Raw genomic sequence first — 19,439 nt, forward strand, 5'->3', positions numbered from 1 at the left:
GCTTGCACGAATCTCGGTGGCACGACCTGATATACTTGCCCTCAGCATCGGCGACAAAGGCGACAAGCTTGCTATCTAGATTCCTGAAGCAGCTATGAATGGCTATGGTAAGCTTTGTCTGACTGCTTGTGCTTGGTGCTGGGTGCGGATCGAATCCGGTGTCTGTCTACTTACCTACCGAGATTGAGGATCTAGCATCTATTTCCAAATTCGCTACCCAGAGACTGGTCACTGTCAAACTGGTAGAATATACAGCCAGCCTCACCGTGGGGTGTGGGAGACTTGGGGGTTTGCAACACCAGGAGACTGGGCGCAAGGCCCAAGGTTCAGTGGGGAATGGTACTGCTGGCAGGCTCCATCTTGGTGACTATGGCACAGCTAACCGCCATCTCTGAGGTTAAGATGGCGAGGAGAAAACAAAGAAGCATCACGAGAAGTATTTTTCTCTACACTAATCACGAAAAAGTCTCCGGACACCCCACACCCTAATTTAGCAATCGAAATAACAACAATATCAGCCTATTAATTTCAACTAGCTATTACAATATAATTTGTAATGGATTTTCGAGCTTTTGCTATGGAAATAAGCGGTAATCGCGGCGCGAATTGCGAATTTAGCCTAGAAGCTAGAGCCGCTATTGTAGCCGCCAGGGCAAGTGGTATAAGTCGGAAGGAGGTAGTAGACGCGTTCGGCACGTTAAGGCCCCAAACTATCACTAATATCGCCGGATGCGCCTAAAATAACGAAAACTATAGCTACGATGAAGCGGATAGGTACCCCTAGAAATTTAAGTGCTAGAGATAAGAGATATCTAGTCGTTTTATACCGCCGGGATCCTAGAATAACGTTGATACGAAAAGGTAGGGGGACCCACTGGTTAGGTGAATCCCTTCAATTAGATACTATAACGTTGCGCACTGCTGCATTATAGCATCCTCCCCCCCTAGGTGCACGCATCAAACGTATACGGAGCTTAAACGTAAGGTAGGTGTATCGGTACACCTAGACGCTATTAAGTTAGTTCTACACCGGTACTACCTAAAGAAATAGCGTACGGTAAAGCGAATTGTCTTAATAGCCGAAGATACGAAGGAGCGCCTTAAATTCTGCCGCTAGTACCGTATATCGGCCTAGATCTAGCAGCTTATACGGATACTCTTCTCGGACGAGTGTACGATCTAGCATTCGTCGGACTCTCTAGGCTAATAGGTCTTCCGCTATGCGAACGAGAGGTATAGAGAGGATCTCGTGAACCCATAGAGCTATAGGCGGCCACGTATTTCGATTATAGTATGGGGAATAATCTAGTTAAGGGATAATGAAGGGGGGGTATCGAAGTTAGTCTTCTACGACGGCGATCCGGACTCTCCGCGCTACGGAGTAGCCTTATAGTCTTATTACGATGTCCTAGAGTAAGGGCTACTTCTATTCTATGAGCTAGGGGATCCCTTTATATAGGATAACGCGAAAATATATTGACATGGGGTTAGGGTTTTTTTGGGCGTTATTTTTTTTTTCGTTTTTCTTTTTCGATATTCAGACGAATTATGTAAGCGTGTTCTTAACGGGTATTTAAGACCTTATGTACTGTCAGGACACTGAACGCAGGACACCGGTGGGCCGCCGGAGGGGTGTTTCGGACAAAAGACTCCCGAGTCATGATTACAATCTATGTGAAGCTTTGGGATGACGAGAGTCAAGATCCTCGGCATCGCCGACCCTGCTGTTATGCCGAGTCCAAGCGGCGGCCTAGCTATCTATATAAGGACCATCTCGAAGTAGGATAGGGAAGGAGTAGAGATCAATGCATCATCGTGGGCACCCCTACCTGAGACCGCCAGTGACCACCCGGTGCTACGTAGGAGGGACGCCCGTTACTCCCCATCACTCTGTACTATTGCCTTCGGCCTAGCCGTACCCTGACATGTACATAGTCACTCTCTTGAGAAAAAGGATAGGAATTCAAGCGGCCTTTTCCACAGTAATATGAACCAATTTCTCTTTACTTGGACAGGCATTCAATGTCTGACGTACCTGTTGAGGTACTTTCTGTTCCCCTATAGATCTGATTGTGCCTGTTGAGGTGACTGTTCAAGGGCCTGTTGAGGTTCCTTTTCTTCCCTAGCCTGCTGAGGCTCTAGTTGTTCGTACCTGTTGAGGTACTTGTTGTTCTGATCAGAGCTAGAAGAGCTCTTGATCTTGTTATTTCTTTCCACTCCCGGATAGTAAGGTCTTGTTGAGGATCTTGCTGTCCGTTGCCATCATCTTACACCTTAAACCTGCGGGTGGTTTCACTGCCCGTCGTCAATATATATTAAGCTATACGTAGAGGCAGCTAGAGGATCACTGTCACAAGCTAGAATTAGGATTGGCTAGACGGTCGCGATCGGGCCCGCCTGGAGAAGCGGGTAAGATCATGACGATCCGATGGCGTTTCAACAAAACCTTCTAGGACATTCAAATAGTGCTCAAGGCACTATGGAGACTTGGAGGGGCAAGTTTCCTTCTTTGTATCTAACTGCTACTGGCGCTAGGAATTGACGATTGTGCCTGGCCTCTACTTACACCGCATCTAATGTTACAATCACGGTATCTGGACGATCAAGTAGCCCTGATACGTGACCCCATGGGGGGTTACCCTATAGCTATAGATAAGATAGATAAGAGCTCTGCCAGGCCAGAATAGCTGACCTGGCATCCTTTCCCAATACAACAATTCACACCCCATATGCACTCGCATCAGTTAACTTGCAACAAAGGTCACAAGATAATGTTTGATGGGCGCAATTTCCTGAATCATCTACCAATTGGTCGGGTCCACGCTTTTGAATGTTACACTTGTGCTTGTATAGGACCTTGTCTATGGCATTGATGCCATGTATGACCTAGCTCATCAGGCAACTAAAGACAAGATTTCAACCTACATTGAAATACATCGATACATTATCTTTGCCTTCTGGAGTATATTGATCATAGCATCTCTTCATGCTGCTAAGAGGTCCAACTTGGAATGGCTGTGAAGGTTCGACCTTCCCGTTGTAGCTTAACCCGAGTGTGCGGTTTAGCCGAGGTCGGCTGCTCAGGAGCCGACATGGGGAAGCGGACCCGCCTTATCAGGTACGAGAGAGTAGAGGGGGCCGATCACCTCATTACCAGTCATTTATCATTGACAACTCTTCCCTGAACTTGTTCCCTTCTTTGCGCTTTAACTGGCAAAAGGCGATATTTTCGTTGACGTCTTTACCCAATTGATCTAAGAAGCATGTCGACCTACGGCAAGCTGCCCCTCGTGCAGCCAGGAACGCTACCTCAACCCCAACGAAGCTCCAGAGGCCGCGGTCTAAGATGGGGCGCTTTGTCCCTCAGCACGCTGGCTCTCATATGGCTCTACAGGCCATATAACCTCACTGGTGGCAATAACGCATCTTCCGGGAAGCATGCACTGGCGCAATGCGCACAGGTCGAGCCACTCTTCCCTACCCATAAGACTGAGGCTCTCTCAAAGATGGACGGCTTTCTTGACTCGGTCAAATTCCGCAATGAGACAATTGGCCGCATGGCAGGGGCTATTCAGGTCCCTAGCCAGTCTTACGATGACCTGGGTCCTGTCGGTGAAGATAAGAGATGGGATACCATGTACGACTTTGCAGCATACCTGGAGAAAACATTCCCTCTCATTCACAGCAAGTTGGGCTTGGAACATGTCAACACGCACGGTCTGCTGTACACGTGGCAGGGATCCGACGAGAGCCTCAAACCGACGGTCTTGATGGCTCATCAGGATGTTGTTCCTGTTGCTGAGTCCACGGTGGAACAGTGGACGTATCCACCATTCAGCGGGCACTACGATGGCCGCTATGTCTGGGGCCGAGGTGCCTCGGACTGTAAGAATAATCTTATCGGCATCATGGAGAGTGTCGAGCTGCTCCTTGACGCGGGCTTCGAGCCAAAGAGGACTTTGATTATGTCGTTTGGTTTCGATGAGGAAAGCTCCGGCCGCGAAGGTGCTGGCCATCTGGCGCCCTTTCTCCTCGAGAGATATGGCAAAAACGGTGTGGCGGCTATCGTGGATGAGGGTGCCGGTGTTGTAGATGCCTTTGGCTCCGTGTTCGCCACACCAGGTGTTGGAGAGAAGGGTTACATTGACGTTGAGGTCATCGTTCGGATGCCGGGTGGACACTCGTCTATCCCACCGCCGCACAACGGAATCGGAGTCATGTCCGAGTTTATCACCACTGTAGAAGCCAATCGTTACGAACCGTATTTCTATGACGAGAACCCCTTTCTCGGGCTGCTCGAATGTGGAGCCGTACACGCCCCGGAATTCCCTCCCACATGGAAGAAATTATTGCAGTCTAACAAGATCGACAAGCTAGCGACCGAGGTGGCCAAGTCCTCGGATGCTTTCAAGTACCTCTTCACCACCTCTGTGGCTGTCGACATCATCGGCGGTGGTGTCAAGGTCAATGCGCTTCCCGAACGCACCACGGCCATCATTAACCACCGCGTCAACGTCGGCGACCACCCATCTACCGTGAAGGCCAAGCTAACAAAGCTCGCTTCTTCCATTGCGGATAAGTACAACCTGACGCTGCACGCCTTCACTGACGAGGAAGAGATTCCGCGATCCATCACGCTCCGCACCGAGCATGACCTCGACTCTGCCCCAGTGACACCGACTAATGTCGACACCATCACTCCGTACTCCATTCTCTCTGGCACCACACGCGGTCTGTATGGTGACGCAATGATTATGGCGCCCGGCATCATGACAGGAAACACCGACACGAGGTACTACTGGGACCTGACCACCCATATTTTCCGATACGTGCCTGGCTGGGACAAGGATGATGCGGTCGGTCTAGGTAACATTCATACGGTTGATGAGAGAGTCAGCGTTGTTGGTCATATCAATAATGTAAAGTGGTACAGCGCATTTGTGCGAAATATGGATGAGGCCGAATTGGCATGAAAAAGGGGAATTCTGGGGCGCTCGGCCTACTTCTATAAATAGCGAGATGGAGGTCGGAAGCGCATCTGAAGTTAAATTGCAGCAAATTATTTGCAACAAAAGGCCCACAAAACAATTGTCCTCATTTGAATGAAAGGCGCATGTGCAAATATTGAGCCGAATGTATGCTATGCTACCGTGCGGACGTACAGAACTGTCTGCAAGGGAGGCTGAAGTTGAAGGCTACACTTGTGCGACAGGAGCCGACCAAAACCTGGAAGCTACACCGCATTAAAACTGATGATACCACTTTCGTTCACAGGCGTACTTGACTTATCACTGACTGTCTGAAGTCATCTTCAAACTACATCTAGCCGAGTGCATCAATACGGAGTGCTCGAGCACCCACAGTCAATGGAATGACAGGTGTTGGTCATAACAGTTCTGTCTCCGAGGATTGACCTGACCAATTCCTTTGACTAATGTATCGACGAAGCCCCTTTTGACACCACCAAATTTCCCAAAATAACGACCAAAGACCATCATCTTCAGACAGCAAAGACCATGGCTGACCAAACAAATTACACACAAGGCTACAGCTCCTTAAAATTATCCAGCCATACCCCACGCAATGCCACCTCGGATGCCGCCTTCCTGCTCAAGCCGGAGGAGGGATCATGGCTACCCGCAATGAGGCGGCGCAGCATATATTCCCGAAGGGGCTGAGGGACTGATTGGGAGTTTGAGGAAGTAGGAGGCGGTTAGGTGGGGTTGTGGGGGGGCTGGGGTAGGAAACGAGGAGATTGAGTTGTGTATTGCGAGGTTAGGGGAGTGGGCTGGGATGTCGGATGCGTGATATGAGATTCTTTCGAGGGAGGTTCTCGCTCGGTAGAAATTTAGTTTGTTAGGTTCTGAAGTCAGCTATGTTGGTTCTTAGACCTTGTGTTCTGACGGCAAGATTCCATACCCGAAACCCCAATACTGGTTGGCATAGTGACGTGTATAAACAGATGAACAATGGAACAATAGACATAGTCTCAGTCGCACCATAATTGGTGGTTTCTATTAATGGATTATCCTGGTCTCGTGCGAGCAGCGCAACTCCAGATTCCCCGATCCCATTGTTACTCGGGCTCTTAACGTGCAAACAGAACTGTAGAAACTTGAGAGTAGCCCTGTTGCTAGTGCTGAAGCCGACTTTTGACTCCATAGGCAGGCCATAATCCACGCTGCTGGTTTTTATTTTTGTGATTAGTGGCTTTTGGAGATTATTTCGGTACATTGGTCTACACAGCAACTGATTTGTACATCCCTTTCTGCTTTCGGTATGTGCCGCGATGATTCCGGAAAATGTTGCGGCCCATCGTCGAGCCCCCAGGCGAATCAAGTGTAAATTTGCAGATGAGTGGCTATACTACTGGCTGTCGAAGACGATTTACTACAAAAAAATTGACTACCGTCGTCTCATCTGTTGTCCTGAGTGAGAACTCATGGTATCTTTAGAAAGTAGACGGTTCCGGGGAGAGTTCTACTGGAAGCATTGTATATGGGATCATTTAGCTGCGGGATTCAACCACCCCTGACTGAAAAGAAAACTCGCAGGGAGTGATGAATTTTTTTATAAAAACGGCAGCACAGAAAAGCGTTCTGCGAGGCCGCAGCTCAACTAGGGACCAGCATGGCGGTTGTTTCTATCAGATTTATACGAAGGCCAAAAGAAAATGTTATTTTTTCTTCTTCTAAAGCTATGTAAGAGTGAATAAGAATAGCTTCAGATAAACAGCAAAGAAGTTAATCATTACACGTGAGTTCGTCTATCCACCCGAAAGTGCTTGGTTGGTGAATGTGCCAGAATCAAGTGACAGCAACGCTAAACGTAGCGTCCATGATCCAATGACTCGAGTGAACTTCGACGCTCTGTGCGCTCTGCTCCCCTTCGAGTCCAGCTCCAGGTCTCACAGTTTGCCCAGATTCAACTCCCCAAACATGTCCTGCAGCCCATCCCTGCCCAGATTCAACTCTCGAAATATGTCCAGCAGCCCATCCTCATCCCAATCAGGCAAGTTCTCCGCCTCCCACTCCGCCTGCAAATGCCGTAAAACCATACAAACCTGCCAAAACTCCAAATCGCTCTCCCCATCCGAATCCGGGTCCCAATCCCCATGACTCCAAGCCCCCTCATGACTCCAACTGTACCGCAGAACTTGCACCACAAATCTGGCGGCGTGGTCGAGCGCAGTCCAGCCCAACTTGTCGGGCACGTTGCGGCAGCTGGTGTACTGCTTGGCGGTGAAGACCTTCTTCTTCTTACACCATGTCTGCAGGCTCTGCAGGTTGATGTCTTCTATCTCCTCGGCTTCCATCAGGTAGTCGCGCGTATATTCGTCGAAGAAGGGGCGGATATAGGAGCTTTGCAGCATGTGCTGGACTAGGCCTTGTGAGCCTGTGTCAAAGTCGCTGCCTAGGTTGAGGTACTGGCATAGTAGTACAAAGTTTCTCTGGATGGCCTGGGTACGACAGGGGATGAGGTTGGCAGTGGTTTCGGCCATGGGTATCATATCATGTGGTTGATAAGGATGCTTTTATTCTTAGGGCTGGATGAGTCTCAAATATCCGTTCTAGCAAGGGGCTCTTTTTGCAGCGTTTGAAGGTATGCTTTTGTGTCTAAGCTGATAGTATCAAAATAGCCGAAGGAGACACGGCTGAAAAACAAGTAAAGCTTCTATGGATGAGAAACCGTGTGTTCATGAAAGTCTTTGGAATGGGGCCAAGAATTCACTGCACCTTTGTCATAGGGCCCATTTCCAACAATGGAGGGGTTCGACCCTGAATTATGCTGAGGAGGCCACAAGGCAACGAGGGTGCCCAATGACGATCCTGGTTTATATGCAGGCCAGCGGCTAGTTGCACCAACATCCCCGGCACCGTAGAGGGAGATTCCATAACATTCTTGGTGGGGTCAGTGAAGTTATTATGTCTGTTTCGGTGTCTCCATTGTGCACACAGATAACTAACTGATTGTTAGAATCATGCAACATGTAGACGCAGCATTGTCATGTGCACGTCAAATCAATCCTCGAGATAACAGGGCAACAACAGGTCACAGACCAAGCATACTTCCCCTGAAACCATCGGTCAATCACGTTCATTGGGGCCCCAACAAGTATTTACCCATCGCATGATTATTCTGAGTGGTACACTAGATATTACTGGTACCTATTGTCGGAACCCTATGTTAGCTAAAAGTTGAATGAGGCCGCACTTAGACAATCGTGGTCATATTGGGGTATATGCGACCCAACTATTCACCACTCAGTGCGCATATCTGGACATTGTATTGGTGTTTGGTTATCACATCTCAACATTCTTGAAGTATAAAGACATCCAGGATGATGGAATTGTAATTATGTACCAGCTGCCGAGTAAGTATTCAACTGCGTCCATTGTACTCTTATGCCACCAGTATCTATCGGACCTCCAGCCGTAGTGCATCATACTGTACATACACACTCCTCGGCAAAACAGCCGACTCGTAGTCCGTTGCGTTATACGGGAGACTCAAGATGATCTCGTTTGTTGTATTCGATCCACTCTTCAAATAGTTGGTAGGGAACGTAAACTTCTTAGCAACCTGGTAGCACGTTATGCCACTACGAACAGCACAAGACGAAGAGTGGTAGTATCTTTGGTGAAACATGTTAGCATATTTCAACGCCAGTCTGCTTCTTCGACAACTTACGGAATGACCCAAGGTTCCAACTCCTTTCCATTCACAACAACCACAAACGGCAAGTCGTTATATAGTTGCGTAGCATTGAAAACATCCGTGTTCCCCGCCGCCGTCTTGGCTCCAGCTAACTGAACCGTAAATGTAGCCTCAGTCGTTTTCTCGATATCCTTAGCTGCGACATCAAATGTGACGGTCCAGTTGTTGATCTCTCCGTGGCCTTCCACTTGGTCAGGTCGCCAAAGGTTGGCAAAGCCGCCAAAGACTGACCAATGGATGTAGTTGAAGTCGCCAGTATCGCTAGTGCCAACGTGGAAGTTGACTCCATCCGGAAAATCGGTGATATAGTCGTAAGCACCAAAATAGATGCGGTACTCGGGTGGCTGGAGGGCTGAAGTTGTATCTTTAGAAACCCCGTGTTTCCATTCTCCTGCAGCTTTATCAGGGGTACCGATACGCCATAGTTCCTTTCCAGCTGATTCAGGGGTCCAGACCAGGCTTTCACTGTCTGTCATTTGTCCTGCCGTGACGACAATATTATCCTGGATAAAGTCGCCGAAGATGCCATCAGCATATATCGTCAAGCGATAGATACCAGCTTTGACCCGATCGATCTGCACTGTGCCATCATGCGACCCGATATCTGCCCAGTACTGATAGGCCGAAGGGTCGATAACATTGTCCTGGAAGTCAACACTGTTTTGGGCCAGGACCGCAATAGCATTGTTAGCCCCCTCTGGCAGCTCGACTCTGGCTTTCCACGAGCCACGGCCTGACGTGGGGACGTAGTTGGGCACGTATTGGGCAATAGTATCATAGAAGTCGGCGTTCCAGTCTGGGGATGCATATTCAACCGCCTCATCTCTCAACTCCCTCCAGGATCCTCCTACGGCACCCTTGTTGAAGTGATAATATTGAGGCCCGAAAGTTCGGTCGAACCCGTCGGTGACGTTGGGAGTGCCGTCGCCGTGGTGGTTCGAGACAAGGTAATTGTAAACAATCCCATCCACCACGAGGTCGGAATGAATTGGCCCACCAAAGTAAGTGTCCTTGGTGTTCATGACGAGCCATGCGCCAAAAGTCGAGTGGTCCTCGCTAGCCGATCCATCTGCGAACATACCGTGGACCGTCTGGTCCCGCCACACAGCCGCAAAGGTGTACTTGGTGTAATAGTCAGAAAACTGCTCAGCATAGGGGTCGTTGGTCGTCCGGTTGCCAATATACCACGTAGCATCTTGCACCGTGGTTGCGTTCGTGATATTACCTGACGCAGGGTTTGGCACCGGCAAAGGAGCGTACAAGCTATCATCCGTGATGATGTCCGTCCAGAGGTCGGTGTTGGGGCGAAAGAGGGTTCTGAACTCCTGTAGGTTCCGTAAAAAGGGGGTGGTCTTATTATAATAAGCTATACGGCTGAAGGTATGGAGTCCGGTCTCGCCATCTCGTAAGAACCAGTACTGCTCGAGTATCTGGCCAGTAGGAGGATAAACCTCGCTCATGACTATGCCACCATAAGAGACATTGGTTGAGTCAACGCCCTTGAACAGCTTGTAAGTTGAATTGAGGAATCCCGGCGTGTAAGAACCCGAAGGTATACAGTAGCAGTCGAGATACGGCCCAATACCATACTGGCCATTGCCGGAGGAACCCCCAGGGGTAACGGGAATGTAACCGGTAGACCCAAGGAGGTCTTGCCCGTCGAGGGTGAGAAGGTCGACCGCACCTATAGTCTTGTTGACGGCAGTTACCAACCTGTCATTGGCGAGAAACAGGACCTCGGAAGATTCATTCGCAATCAAAGACCCGGAAGCTAAACTCCAAGAAGAAGAGAGCAAGAGCAAGGTTCTTGACATCGATTCGCGATGCATCGTGAACAAGGTTCCCTTTGCGAACAGGCAACGGGCTGAGATTCAACGAGGAAGTCCCCAGTCATTCTCACCGGTGGCCCACCAGGCCTACTTATGCGCCTACATTTGGATGTGTTCTGCAAGGAACGAACCTGCCCGTCTGCTAGGAATCTCGCTTAGTATTCCTCCGAGTTACATTGCACCATTGTGGGAGTTGAGAGAACATACATTGCTCGGTCAAATTGGGCCCTGAATAGGAAAGAAGTTCAGACACGCCATGATGATCGTCGACTATCGCCGTCGTGGGGTTGCGGGGAAGCCTGTACATACCCTGGCATCGCATTATCTACGCTGACGGTGTTCCACATTTAACCCAAGCCTTGAGCAAACTTGCCTCTGAAGAAAACCATTATGTATCTTGTTTCAGTGGAGATCAAACCAACTGTGGTATCTTATTCTCCAGGGTTATTCAGTCGTTAACGATGAGCTCTGGTGTATGCTCGCAGTCTCCGAATTGTTCACATAGCAAATTATTGCAGAATCCTAAAGCAGCACTCCTTAAGGAAAATCACATGAACATGCTCTTACACGACCAGTTCCACGTCTGCTTCGTACGTTCGAAGAAGACGTGCATCAGTGACCAACAAGACGAGTGAAATCATGCGTTGATTGCAATTTAAACACTGAGGTCACCGACCGCAAGTTCATGTGGGGAGTGCGGGAGAAAGACACATTAGATTAGAGCCCAGTGGTACCTGGGCTCGGCTTATTGTTATCGCGAAACAGAGAGAGCATGTAGAAGTTTCCTGGCCCCATGCTAAACCCCTGTTCTGTTTGCCTCTACATAAGGAACAGTCGTAATGGTACAGGATATGTTTGCACAAATACTTGACAGAGGGACGAGGCATCGGACTGTTGTTGAAGAACCGAGTGGCCGCTGAGTTCCGGGCACTGAGGTGCTTGAAAACTTACGCTACGATCGATACTAGCTGCGTCAACCTCGCCAAGACTTCAACCGACCAGCAATGAGCCGCCATTCCGGTTTTACGCAACCCAAGTCAAACATGCAGGGATCTGGCCAAGGATCTGGGTGCTGGCAGGCAACTCCCGGTCGTTGATCGTGCAGTGCGTAATGAGCCAAAAACCGACCAGGCATCCCCGAGTAATGAAATCATTGACCTTCGCCGTCCGCATTGACGCTTCCCCCACACTTGGTAGAATCTGCAAACAGTGCCCTGGATGTTAGTACGCAGAGGATTTATGTTGGAATTGCGTACACAGTTCATGCCTCTTACTTGTTGATTAGATTACAATTATAAACACCACCCCGTAATAACAGTGGTGGACTTATCGTCACCAGTGCCAGCCGTTAAGTTATAGATAAGTAGCATTGGCTCCGGCACTTGCCTATGCTCTCCGAGACCCCTTGCGACTCAACGACTTGTACTCGGTCTCTTCGTATGTCCCTGGTACCTTGTCAGGCCTCTCCGGTTTGACGTATTCCTGTATCCGTTTGGTTACGCTCGATTTCCGCTGTAGATCACGATTTGTTCCTTCGGATACCCCAGTCACTGTCGCTGTGTCTCCACCGTAGATAAATGATCGACGGTGTTCATCGACGGATTGGCGGCGACTGACATGACTGGCCCTTTTCCACGAATTACTAAGCCTCTTGGATGTCCGCTTTTCCCTTTCCTTGTCGCCGAATGTGCCCGAGCGCTGCAGCGAACACACGTTCATGTTCACATCAGGATGATCGATAACCATTGGCGTTCGCCTTGACCGTTGCGATATTGTACGCCAAAGTTCCTCGCGCTCGTGGCGCTCGTCGTCCATTGCTTTCTGCATAAAAAGTTGATAATCGGACGATTCGTGGTCTTTTTCTGGGACTTTGCGTGGATCGGCGGCAATTTTGAAGGAGTGGCGCTTCTGATGTGAATGACGCTTGGCTTCCAATCTCAAGGACGATGGTGGGGGTTGCAGAAATGTCTTGTCCAGAGCCTCGCCCGTGCTCACTCGGTCAAGTCCTTCGTCGTTCGGGACCATTGTGTCAATCGTCGCAACAGTGGGACGCCGTGCATCACGCAACAGTTCCGACTCGTCCCTAGTCTGACCTATGCTTGTGCTTGTGCTTGTGCTTGTGCTTGAACGCGGCAACTGGGGCGGAGGCGGCGAAAGTGTCAATCGCCGCTCTTCATCCAAGGAGCTGTAGCGTGCCGTGATGTCGCGCGGGGAGATGGGCATACGCGAAAAATCGGCAGCAGCATGTTTTGGGATGTAAACCTGCAGAGGCCGCTTGATCCCGGGTGCTTCCGTCGTCGGAGGCGGGTCCGAATAGAAGCGTGAACGTGAAGCTGTTGTCTTGTGCCTGGAGCTCGTTTTCCTGGTTAGGACCTCCGTCTGCTCTTCCTGGCAGTTGATCTCTGCCTCAACTCGCTTGTTATTATCCGGAATTGTGGTAGATTCTCTGGCGCTGTGAGAAGACGATTTAGGCCTCAAATTTTTCTTGCTTTGCGCCCGCCGCAGTAAGCGACTGATGAAACCCGGTTGCGCCGAGTTTGCAGCAGCCGTCTCCACGGAGCCTTCGGTTTGCGGGGAATGAGGCGATCGAGGCGATCGAGGCCGGGAGTCTTCGGAAACTTCCTGTTTGGGCCGATTTGACCGGGATCGGAAAGCGTGCATCGGAACCAGACTTTTTCGTTGGTGAGACAGATGATTCCGGGGCCTCGATTTTGGTGCAGGGCGTTGAGGTTTGACTCTTATCCGCATACGATGGAAAACTGTTCGAAAGCCTCGACCATTTCGTCCATGCTGCGGTGGGGAAGTTCGGGGTCGCCCATCGTTGTCGGGGTGGCCGGTTTTTGCAGGTTCAGCGGTGCGCTCGGTGGCGGCCATGCTCTGTAAATGTAGCCAAGTAGCGAAAATCAAGCTTCTTGGTGGTGCTGAGAAAATCGAATGACGCGGCACCACCGACGTGGTAGGGGTCGGTTCGCGATGTAATTTGCTCCGCCGGTCATGCAAGGCAGATCAAGAGTCAGGTCTCCCTGGCGAATGGGCCGCCTGGAGAGAAATGAACTTACAAAAGAGAAGAATTGGAGAGTGGAAAGCGGAAGGGAAAGACGAAGAGAGCGCCAACTTATGGCTTGCATGTCAAGATCGAGATCTGGCCAGCTACTGGCCTACGGCGAGTCGGATGAAGCCATCGCCTAGCGTGACAGCCGTGCGTGAAGTTTAGTGCTTGGTGTTGCGAGCGAGCTCAATTCAAAGCAAACAGAAGAATCCTGGAGGTCCAAGGAGTCCGTCCTGAGCCGCTAGCTCCCCGAGGTGATTCATTTCAGGGCCCGCGGAAAACTGGGGTAGATTGTGAGAGACACGGCGCTGTGCACAAGAGGAAATGAATTCGTTGAGGAGCCGCCGGACTCGCCGTTTGCAACATGCACAGAAGCGAATTCAAGCGCGAGCTGTTCATAACTTTGGAGGTGGCAGGACATACATTCGGCGTAGCGTCTAATCACAGGCCTTGAAGCCTTGAAGCCTTCAAGCTTGGCTTGGCTGGACTCGAATGTCGGGCACAGTTAAGCCGCCGCTTTGTGCGCTGGCGGCCCTTGATGGCGCTCGTAGAGCTGCAGGTTGAGCTTCGGTTCTATATCCTGGTCCATAGAACAATCATGTCGTGGGTGTTAGAAGGAGATGGTGCAGCAGCCCATCAGCTGGCTGGAGTGAGATGACATCGTTAGGCCGCTCAATTGAGCTTGCCATTCTCTGTCAGTCCTTGGCCGCTAGTAGGTAGGAAAAGATGGCGGAACAGGCCAGTAATTGGCGAGTTTCGCCTTTAGCCCTTTGGAAGTGGTGTGGTGCATCGTCGTGGCAGTATAGCTACGGGGGAAGCTGAAAAGAGAAGAAACTTTTCGTTCCTGTCATTGGGGTCAGCTTTAGAACTCGACATGTGCTCGGTCCCGGGCAATGCCACCAGCCAGCCAGATTGCCGACGGACGGGTGCTTGGAAGAGTAATGATGGGTTTGTTGCAGGAGCAAAAGACGTTGAATTGATGGTGACGGCCAGCTGTTTGGCTCTTTTGACGACTTTAGTGTTCTAAGCTCGATGGGTTAGGTGGGTGTGATGCTGGAGCCCCAGACCTGAGCAAACAGAGGACAAACTAAAATGACATGGTTTAAGTTAGGGGTTTCGAGCTGCATTTGTAACTTCCAGGTGGATTTAAGGGAAACCTCAGTATAATGACAACTTCAAATCCGTGACAATAAACTGTCGATCGAGAACTTGAAGGCCCTTGTTGCTAATTGAAGCCAGCATTGGCGTAGCCGCAACCCCATTACAGTGCGAGCAGGCTTGGGATCGCCAACATGCATTTGTCCTGGACGTTTTAGTTTCAACCCCAACGTAACCCTGAAGGGCCCTAAAACCATCACACCAACATTGAATTGCTCCCGCATTTAGGAAAACGGAACACGCTTTCTCATTACCTCCCTCGTATGTTTTACATATTACCATGGTTCACAGCTACAACAAGAGGCTAGTCCGTTCGCTGCCCTGTGACTACTTGAACCCAAGCTATCATGTTCGATTCAACAGGAGCGTTGGTGTTGTATTGCGAGGTCAACACCAACTATCATTCATCAACGGAATCCCGGTCATGTCTTTCTGAGTGTCCCCGTCTCTCCGTCTTTCCGGCTTCCCCAGACTCTTGGCATCCCCGCATCTTACTGGCCCAGACCAATTAGTTGTTCAAGTACAATCATAGCCCGGTTCCAGATCGCGAGTTACGAATGCCCTGTTGAGGGTCTGGCGGGATGAGACAGCGGTAGGAAGCTGTTGACTAACTCCAACACGGATATTCAAATCCCCGTTCGGAGCTCCTCACCTCAAACCAGTCAAATTCAGTGATATGGAGGGGATGACGATCGGCAATATAGCCGGCAGCTCTTGGCAGGCTGGAGAGTTGCACTGGGAGTGTAATCCTTCAATGGGGGTTAAATACAGTTGTGTACGACCTCCCGTCGTTATAAAATCAGTCTTTTCGCTCGAGTTACAACTGTGTGGATTGGAGGAGAGTCCACAGCGTCGACGACTTTTGTGTGGCTTTTGACACAAACTCCGGGTTTCAAGTTCGAAGACGCAGTTTGCGCCTCAACTACAGCAACATGGCTATCATCGGAGGCCGCGAGGAGCTCGGCGACGCTCGCTTAACGAGGATCGCACAAGGGGATGATCGGAAATGGTACACCAAGAAGAATCTAAGGACTTTGTACCTGATTCTGGTGCCGTGCAGTCTTGGTGTTGAGTGGACTTCTGGCTTCGATTCATCAATGATGAACTCGCTTCAAGCGGTTCAATCCTGGGTTGATTGTAAGAAGAACACGACTATTACTTTCAGTGGCTGGCTCAAAGAAGCTGATCTCACAAATAGACTTTGACAATCCCACAGAAGGACGACTTGGTCTCCTGAATGCCATGTACTCGCTGGGGGCCCTTATGGCCATCCCCTTTGTCCCATCTGTTTCGCAGTTACTCGGTCGCCGCTGGACCATCTTGATGGCTTCTTTGATCATGTGCCTCGGTGCTGGTTTACAAGCAGGCGCTATCAACGTCGATATGTTTCTCGCCTCGCGCTGGGTCCTCGGTTTCGGCATTCCCTTTGCCATCGTCAACGCATCCTCTCTGATTGGCGAGCTGGCATATGCTAAAGAGCGGCCGATTATGACATCGATCTTCAACGCCTCATGGTTCGTCGGCGCTATCGTCGCGGCTGGTGTAACGTACGGCACGTTTCAGATGAGTAGCACATGGGCATGGCGACTGCCCTCCATGTTACAATTCGTCCCGAGTCTCTGCCAGATCGTCTTCCTGCCCTTCTGTCCGGAAAGCCCCCGCTGGCTCATCTCCAAAGACCGTGGCGAAGAGGCTTTCGCCGTCCTACAAAAGTATCACAGCGAAGGCGAGCACGGCGACGAATTCGTTCGGCTTGAATACGCCCAGATCCAGAGCACCATCGCCCAGGAACAGGAAGTGGCCAAGGCCTTCCTTTGGGCCGACGTCTTCCGTGACCCGCCCATGCGACGTCGTTTCCTGCTGGCAGCTATTGTGGGCTTCTTCAGTCAGTGGAGTGGAAATGGGATCATCTCCTTCTACATGAAGAAGGTTCTCAACCTTGTTGGCATCAAGGACAACCTAACTATTCAGAAGATAATCTTGGGAAATACCTGCTGGGGCTTCATCAATGCTGTGCCTCTTGCCTTGATCGCTCCTAGATTCCGCCGTCGTCGCATGTTCCTGACTTGCACAATTGGTACCGCCTCTGTGTATACCGTCTGGACGATTGCTTCGGCGCGGTTTGCCATTGAGAACTCCGCAAGGGCTGCGATTCCTGTTCTGATATTCATCTTCGTGTACTCGCCGTAAGTTTTCCCTACTCATGATAATCGTGGGACATGACTTACAGCGTAAAGCTTCTACAACCTTGGCTGGAATGCGCTGGCATACACATACATGGTCGAAATATTCCCCTACTCCCAACGATCACAGGGCATCGCCGTTGAGCAACTGACGGTCCGATTTGCCGTATTCTTCAACACGTACGTCAATCCGATCGCACTTGACAACATTGGCTGGAAGTACTATATTGTGTACTGTATATGGATCCTGGTTGAGATTGCCACGGTTTACCTGCTATTTCCAGAGACTTATAACCGAACCTTGGAGGAGTTGAGCTTCATGTTTGAGGGCAAGGATGTCCAGGACAAGGTGCAGCATAATGTCGACAAGCAGTTGGAGATGGAACCTGTGAACAGAGTCAAAAAAGCACCCGACGGGAGAACGGAGCAGTCGAAGGCTTGAGGCGTATAGGACGAGATAAGGTCGGGGTGGCACCTCATTGGACGTCTTCTAGTGTTTTACAAAATTTGGAAGCCTTCTTAATGACTGATGATACAGATTTCTTTTCAGTTCCCATTTATTACACTGTCCTAAGCAAGCCTACGGCTGATGAAGACAGTGATCTAATAGGCCTTCGATCTATAAATTACAACCCTTAACACCTGCACTCCTTTGTCACAAGAGAGGACCAAGCCCCTAGGACAATAGACCAAAGGATCTAGAATGCCAGTGGATCACTGACATTTGGTCCCACTAACTGCTATATACAGCACTCTGTGGCTATGTAATCGCCAGCGCTGTGACATCCTTTCTAAGTAATTACCTGATAGACAAAGCCCTTAACCCGTATAACGTACTCCACAAGCAAGTTGGCCACTTTGTCTTAGCACCATACGAATAACGTCAATAACTTCACTATAACGAAAAAAATCAATTCAAACTAATCGGAATCCTCTTCCCTGTGGTTTGGCAGCAAGATGTTGCGGTCGGGTACACGAATAGCTTCGGCTTCCAGGATATTATAGCTTGGAACAAGCGAACTCGTACTTTACGGATACACCCTCGAGCAGCTCATCTGTGGGCAGAAGTCTCTCTTTCGGATTTCAAAAGCTGGCAGAGTGTATTACCCGACCGAGGAGCAGCATGAGGTCTTGTCGTGGACCGTGAACGTCACGGCGTGGCGGCGTCTGATTAGTAGTAAATGGGGAAGGACTGGATTAGCCCTGCTGCAGCAATATCTGGGGATAGTATCGTTGTGATCTCTGGGTTCGACGTGCCCATGGTTCTGAAGATATTGGGGACGGCTGAGTGGTTACAGGTGAGTGCTATTTGGATAGGAAAATGGATGGGGAAACTTTGAAGAGCAAGGGTGCTGGAATGGAAGACATAATGATATTATAGAAATATCGTCAGTCTCCTTATTAACTTGTCTGAATGTACACATTCTATCAGCTCAAGTAACAATCTTCAAAAACCCCGTGAAGTCCTCCTCGGCCGGTGGATAATGATCATGGTTCGGACCCAACAGTCTCAAGAGATAGTAGTCACCCATGACGCCCGCCCAATTGTACTTGAATTGCCAAGTCGTAGAATTCTGCCCCCCAAGAAACACCCCCGGCTGTTTCACATCGTCGACATAGTGCTCATATGGTTCGATGGCTATGCCAGGATATGAGGCGCCGGGGAACGCGAAGCCAATGGATTCTTGCCAATTCGGGTTCCCAGCAATTAACAGGTCTTGCCATTTGACGCCACGATCAGGCTCCAAATTCACTTGCGCTTGTAGGATGTTGTGTGCGCAGCGCATGGATATGTCTCCAGGCAGCGTGATGTTAGTGCTGGGAAACGTGCTGTTGCCGCCGGGGATGGTGATCTATATGTACATCATATCAGCTGTTGGTATGTGTTACCTCCTCGTGTGTGGTATTTACTTACGAAGCCGTATGGATGAAGATCGATAGTGTCTCTAAACATTGCCACACTGGCTTTGGTTCCGTCGACTGTATGTCCAGATGAGTCGGCGATGACAAGCCAGGGCCCTGCCACGTTCGTCAAGATATCGTATCTCGGATATGACGAACAGCGGTTAGCCAAAGGTACTGCGGTTGTATTTAAGATGGCCGAAGCAACAACTCTTAGTGACAAGGTGGCCATCGCCGCTGCTTGGAGGAAAGTGGTCTGCCCCATCGTCTTAGACTGTTGTCGGCATCACAGGCTCAACGAGGACAACGATTTGGGCACATTTACTGCAGACGTAGTTTCGTCAGGACATAAAAGGGGTCTTCTGTAGCTTTTTATTTGAGAACTTGTTTCATTTAATATGCGTATTGGCCCATGCCTGAATAGTTGCATGGCATAGAAATTGTACATGTGTCGGCTAATCTGATGACAGAGCTGTGATTTGATGAAGACGCCCTCAATCAAAGATCTGATATAGGACGATAAGAAACATGCGAAAATTTACAGCGGTTCAGATATTACAGGATATTATGTTCGGTAGTCAGTGCCAAGGTACTTCAGTG

The 19,439-nt window shown here is 49.9% G+C and overlaps 7 protein-coding genes across 7 annotated transcripts; 2 read left to right on the forward strand and 5 right to left on the reverse strand.

The window, feature by feature from the left end:
* Positions 1-480: 480 nt before the first annotated feature.
* BCR38DRAFT_445268 (uncharacterized protein) lies at positions 481-1,035 on the reverse strand (the record flags this gene model as incomplete). Its single annotated transcript, XM_040860999.1, has 3 exons — positions 481-735; positions 779-874; positions 964-1,035. Coding segments are annotated over 3 exons (375 nt in total), but the record flags the coding sequence as incomplete, so codon positions are not given.
* A 1,976-nt stretch (positions 1,036-3,011) lies between these two features.
* Positions 3,012-4,973, forward strand: BCR38DRAFT_460363 (peptidase family M20/M25/M40; the record flags this gene model as incomplete). The annotated part of the gene is made up of 2 exons (XM_040862406.1): positions 3,012-3,118; positions 3,395-4,973. 2 exons carry the CDS (start codon positions 3,012-3,014, stop codon positions 4,971-4,973), a joined length of 1,686 nt encoding a protein of 561 aa, XP_040712278.1.
* A 1,688-nt stretch (positions 4,974-6,661) lies between these two features.
* Positions 6,662-7,731, reverse strand: BCR38DRAFT_445271 (uncharacterized protein). Its single transcript, XM_040861000.1, has one exon. It carries the CDS (start codon positions 7,508-7,510, stop codon positions 6,908-6,910), a length of 603 nt encoding a protein of 200 aa, XP_040712279.1. The 5' UTR covers positions 7,511-7,731; the 3' UTR covers positions 6,662-6,907.
* Positions 7,732-8,418: 687 nt separating this feature from the next.
* Positions 8,419-10,532, reverse strand: BCR38DRAFT_351538 (polysaccharide lyase family 4 protein; the record flags this gene model as incomplete). The annotated part of the gene is made up of 2 exons (XM_040856644.1): positions 8,419-8,635; positions 8,692-10,532. The coding sequence occupies 2 exons, from the start codon at positions 10,530-10,532 to the stop codon at positions 8,419-8,421; spliced, it is 2,058 nt and encodes a 685-aa protein (XP_040712280.1).
* Positions 10,533-11,933: 1,401 nt separating this feature from the next.
* Positions 11,934-13,208, reverse strand: BCR38DRAFT_488725 (uncharacterized protein; the record flags this gene model as incomplete). The annotated part of the gene is made up of 1 exon (XM_040864312.1): positions 11,934-13,208. The coding sequence occupies one exon, from the start codon at positions 13,206-13,208 to the stop codon at positions 11,934-11,936; it is 1,275 nt and encodes a 424-aa protein (XP_040712281.1).
* Positions 13,209-15,686: 2,478 nt separating this feature from the next.
* On the forward strand, positions 15,687-17,379 carry BCR38DRAFT_351006 (general substrate transporter; the record flags this gene model as incomplete). Its single annotated transcript, XM_040856616.1, has 3 exons — positions 15,687-15,891; positions 15,953-16,940; positions 16,992-17,379. 3 exons carry the CDS (start codon positions 15,687-15,689, stop codon positions 17,377-17,379), a joined length of 1,581 nt encoding a protein of 526 aa, XP_040712282.1.
* Positions 17,380-18,370: 991 nt separating this feature from the next.
* On the reverse strand, positions 18,371-19,104 carry BCR38DRAFT_412704 (uncharacterized protein; the record flags this gene model as incomplete). The annotated part of the gene is made up of 2 exons (XM_040858730.1): positions 18,371-18,790; positions 18,853-19,104. The coding sequence occupies 2 exons, from the start codon at positions 19,102-19,104 to the stop codon at positions 18,371-18,373; spliced, it is 672 nt and encodes a 223-aa protein (XP_040712283.1).
* Positions 19,105-19,439: the final 335 nt, after the last annotated feature.

This window comes from Pseudomassariella vexata, assembly GCF_002105095.1.
Source record: "Pseudomassariella vexata strain CBS 129021 chromosome Unknown BCR38scaffold_13, whole genome shotgun sequence".
In the NCBI taxonomy this organism is placed as follows: domain Eukaryota; kingdom Fungi; phylum Ascomycota; class Sordariomycetes; order Amphisphaeriales; family Pseudomassariaceae; genus Pseudomassariella; species Pseudomassariella vexata.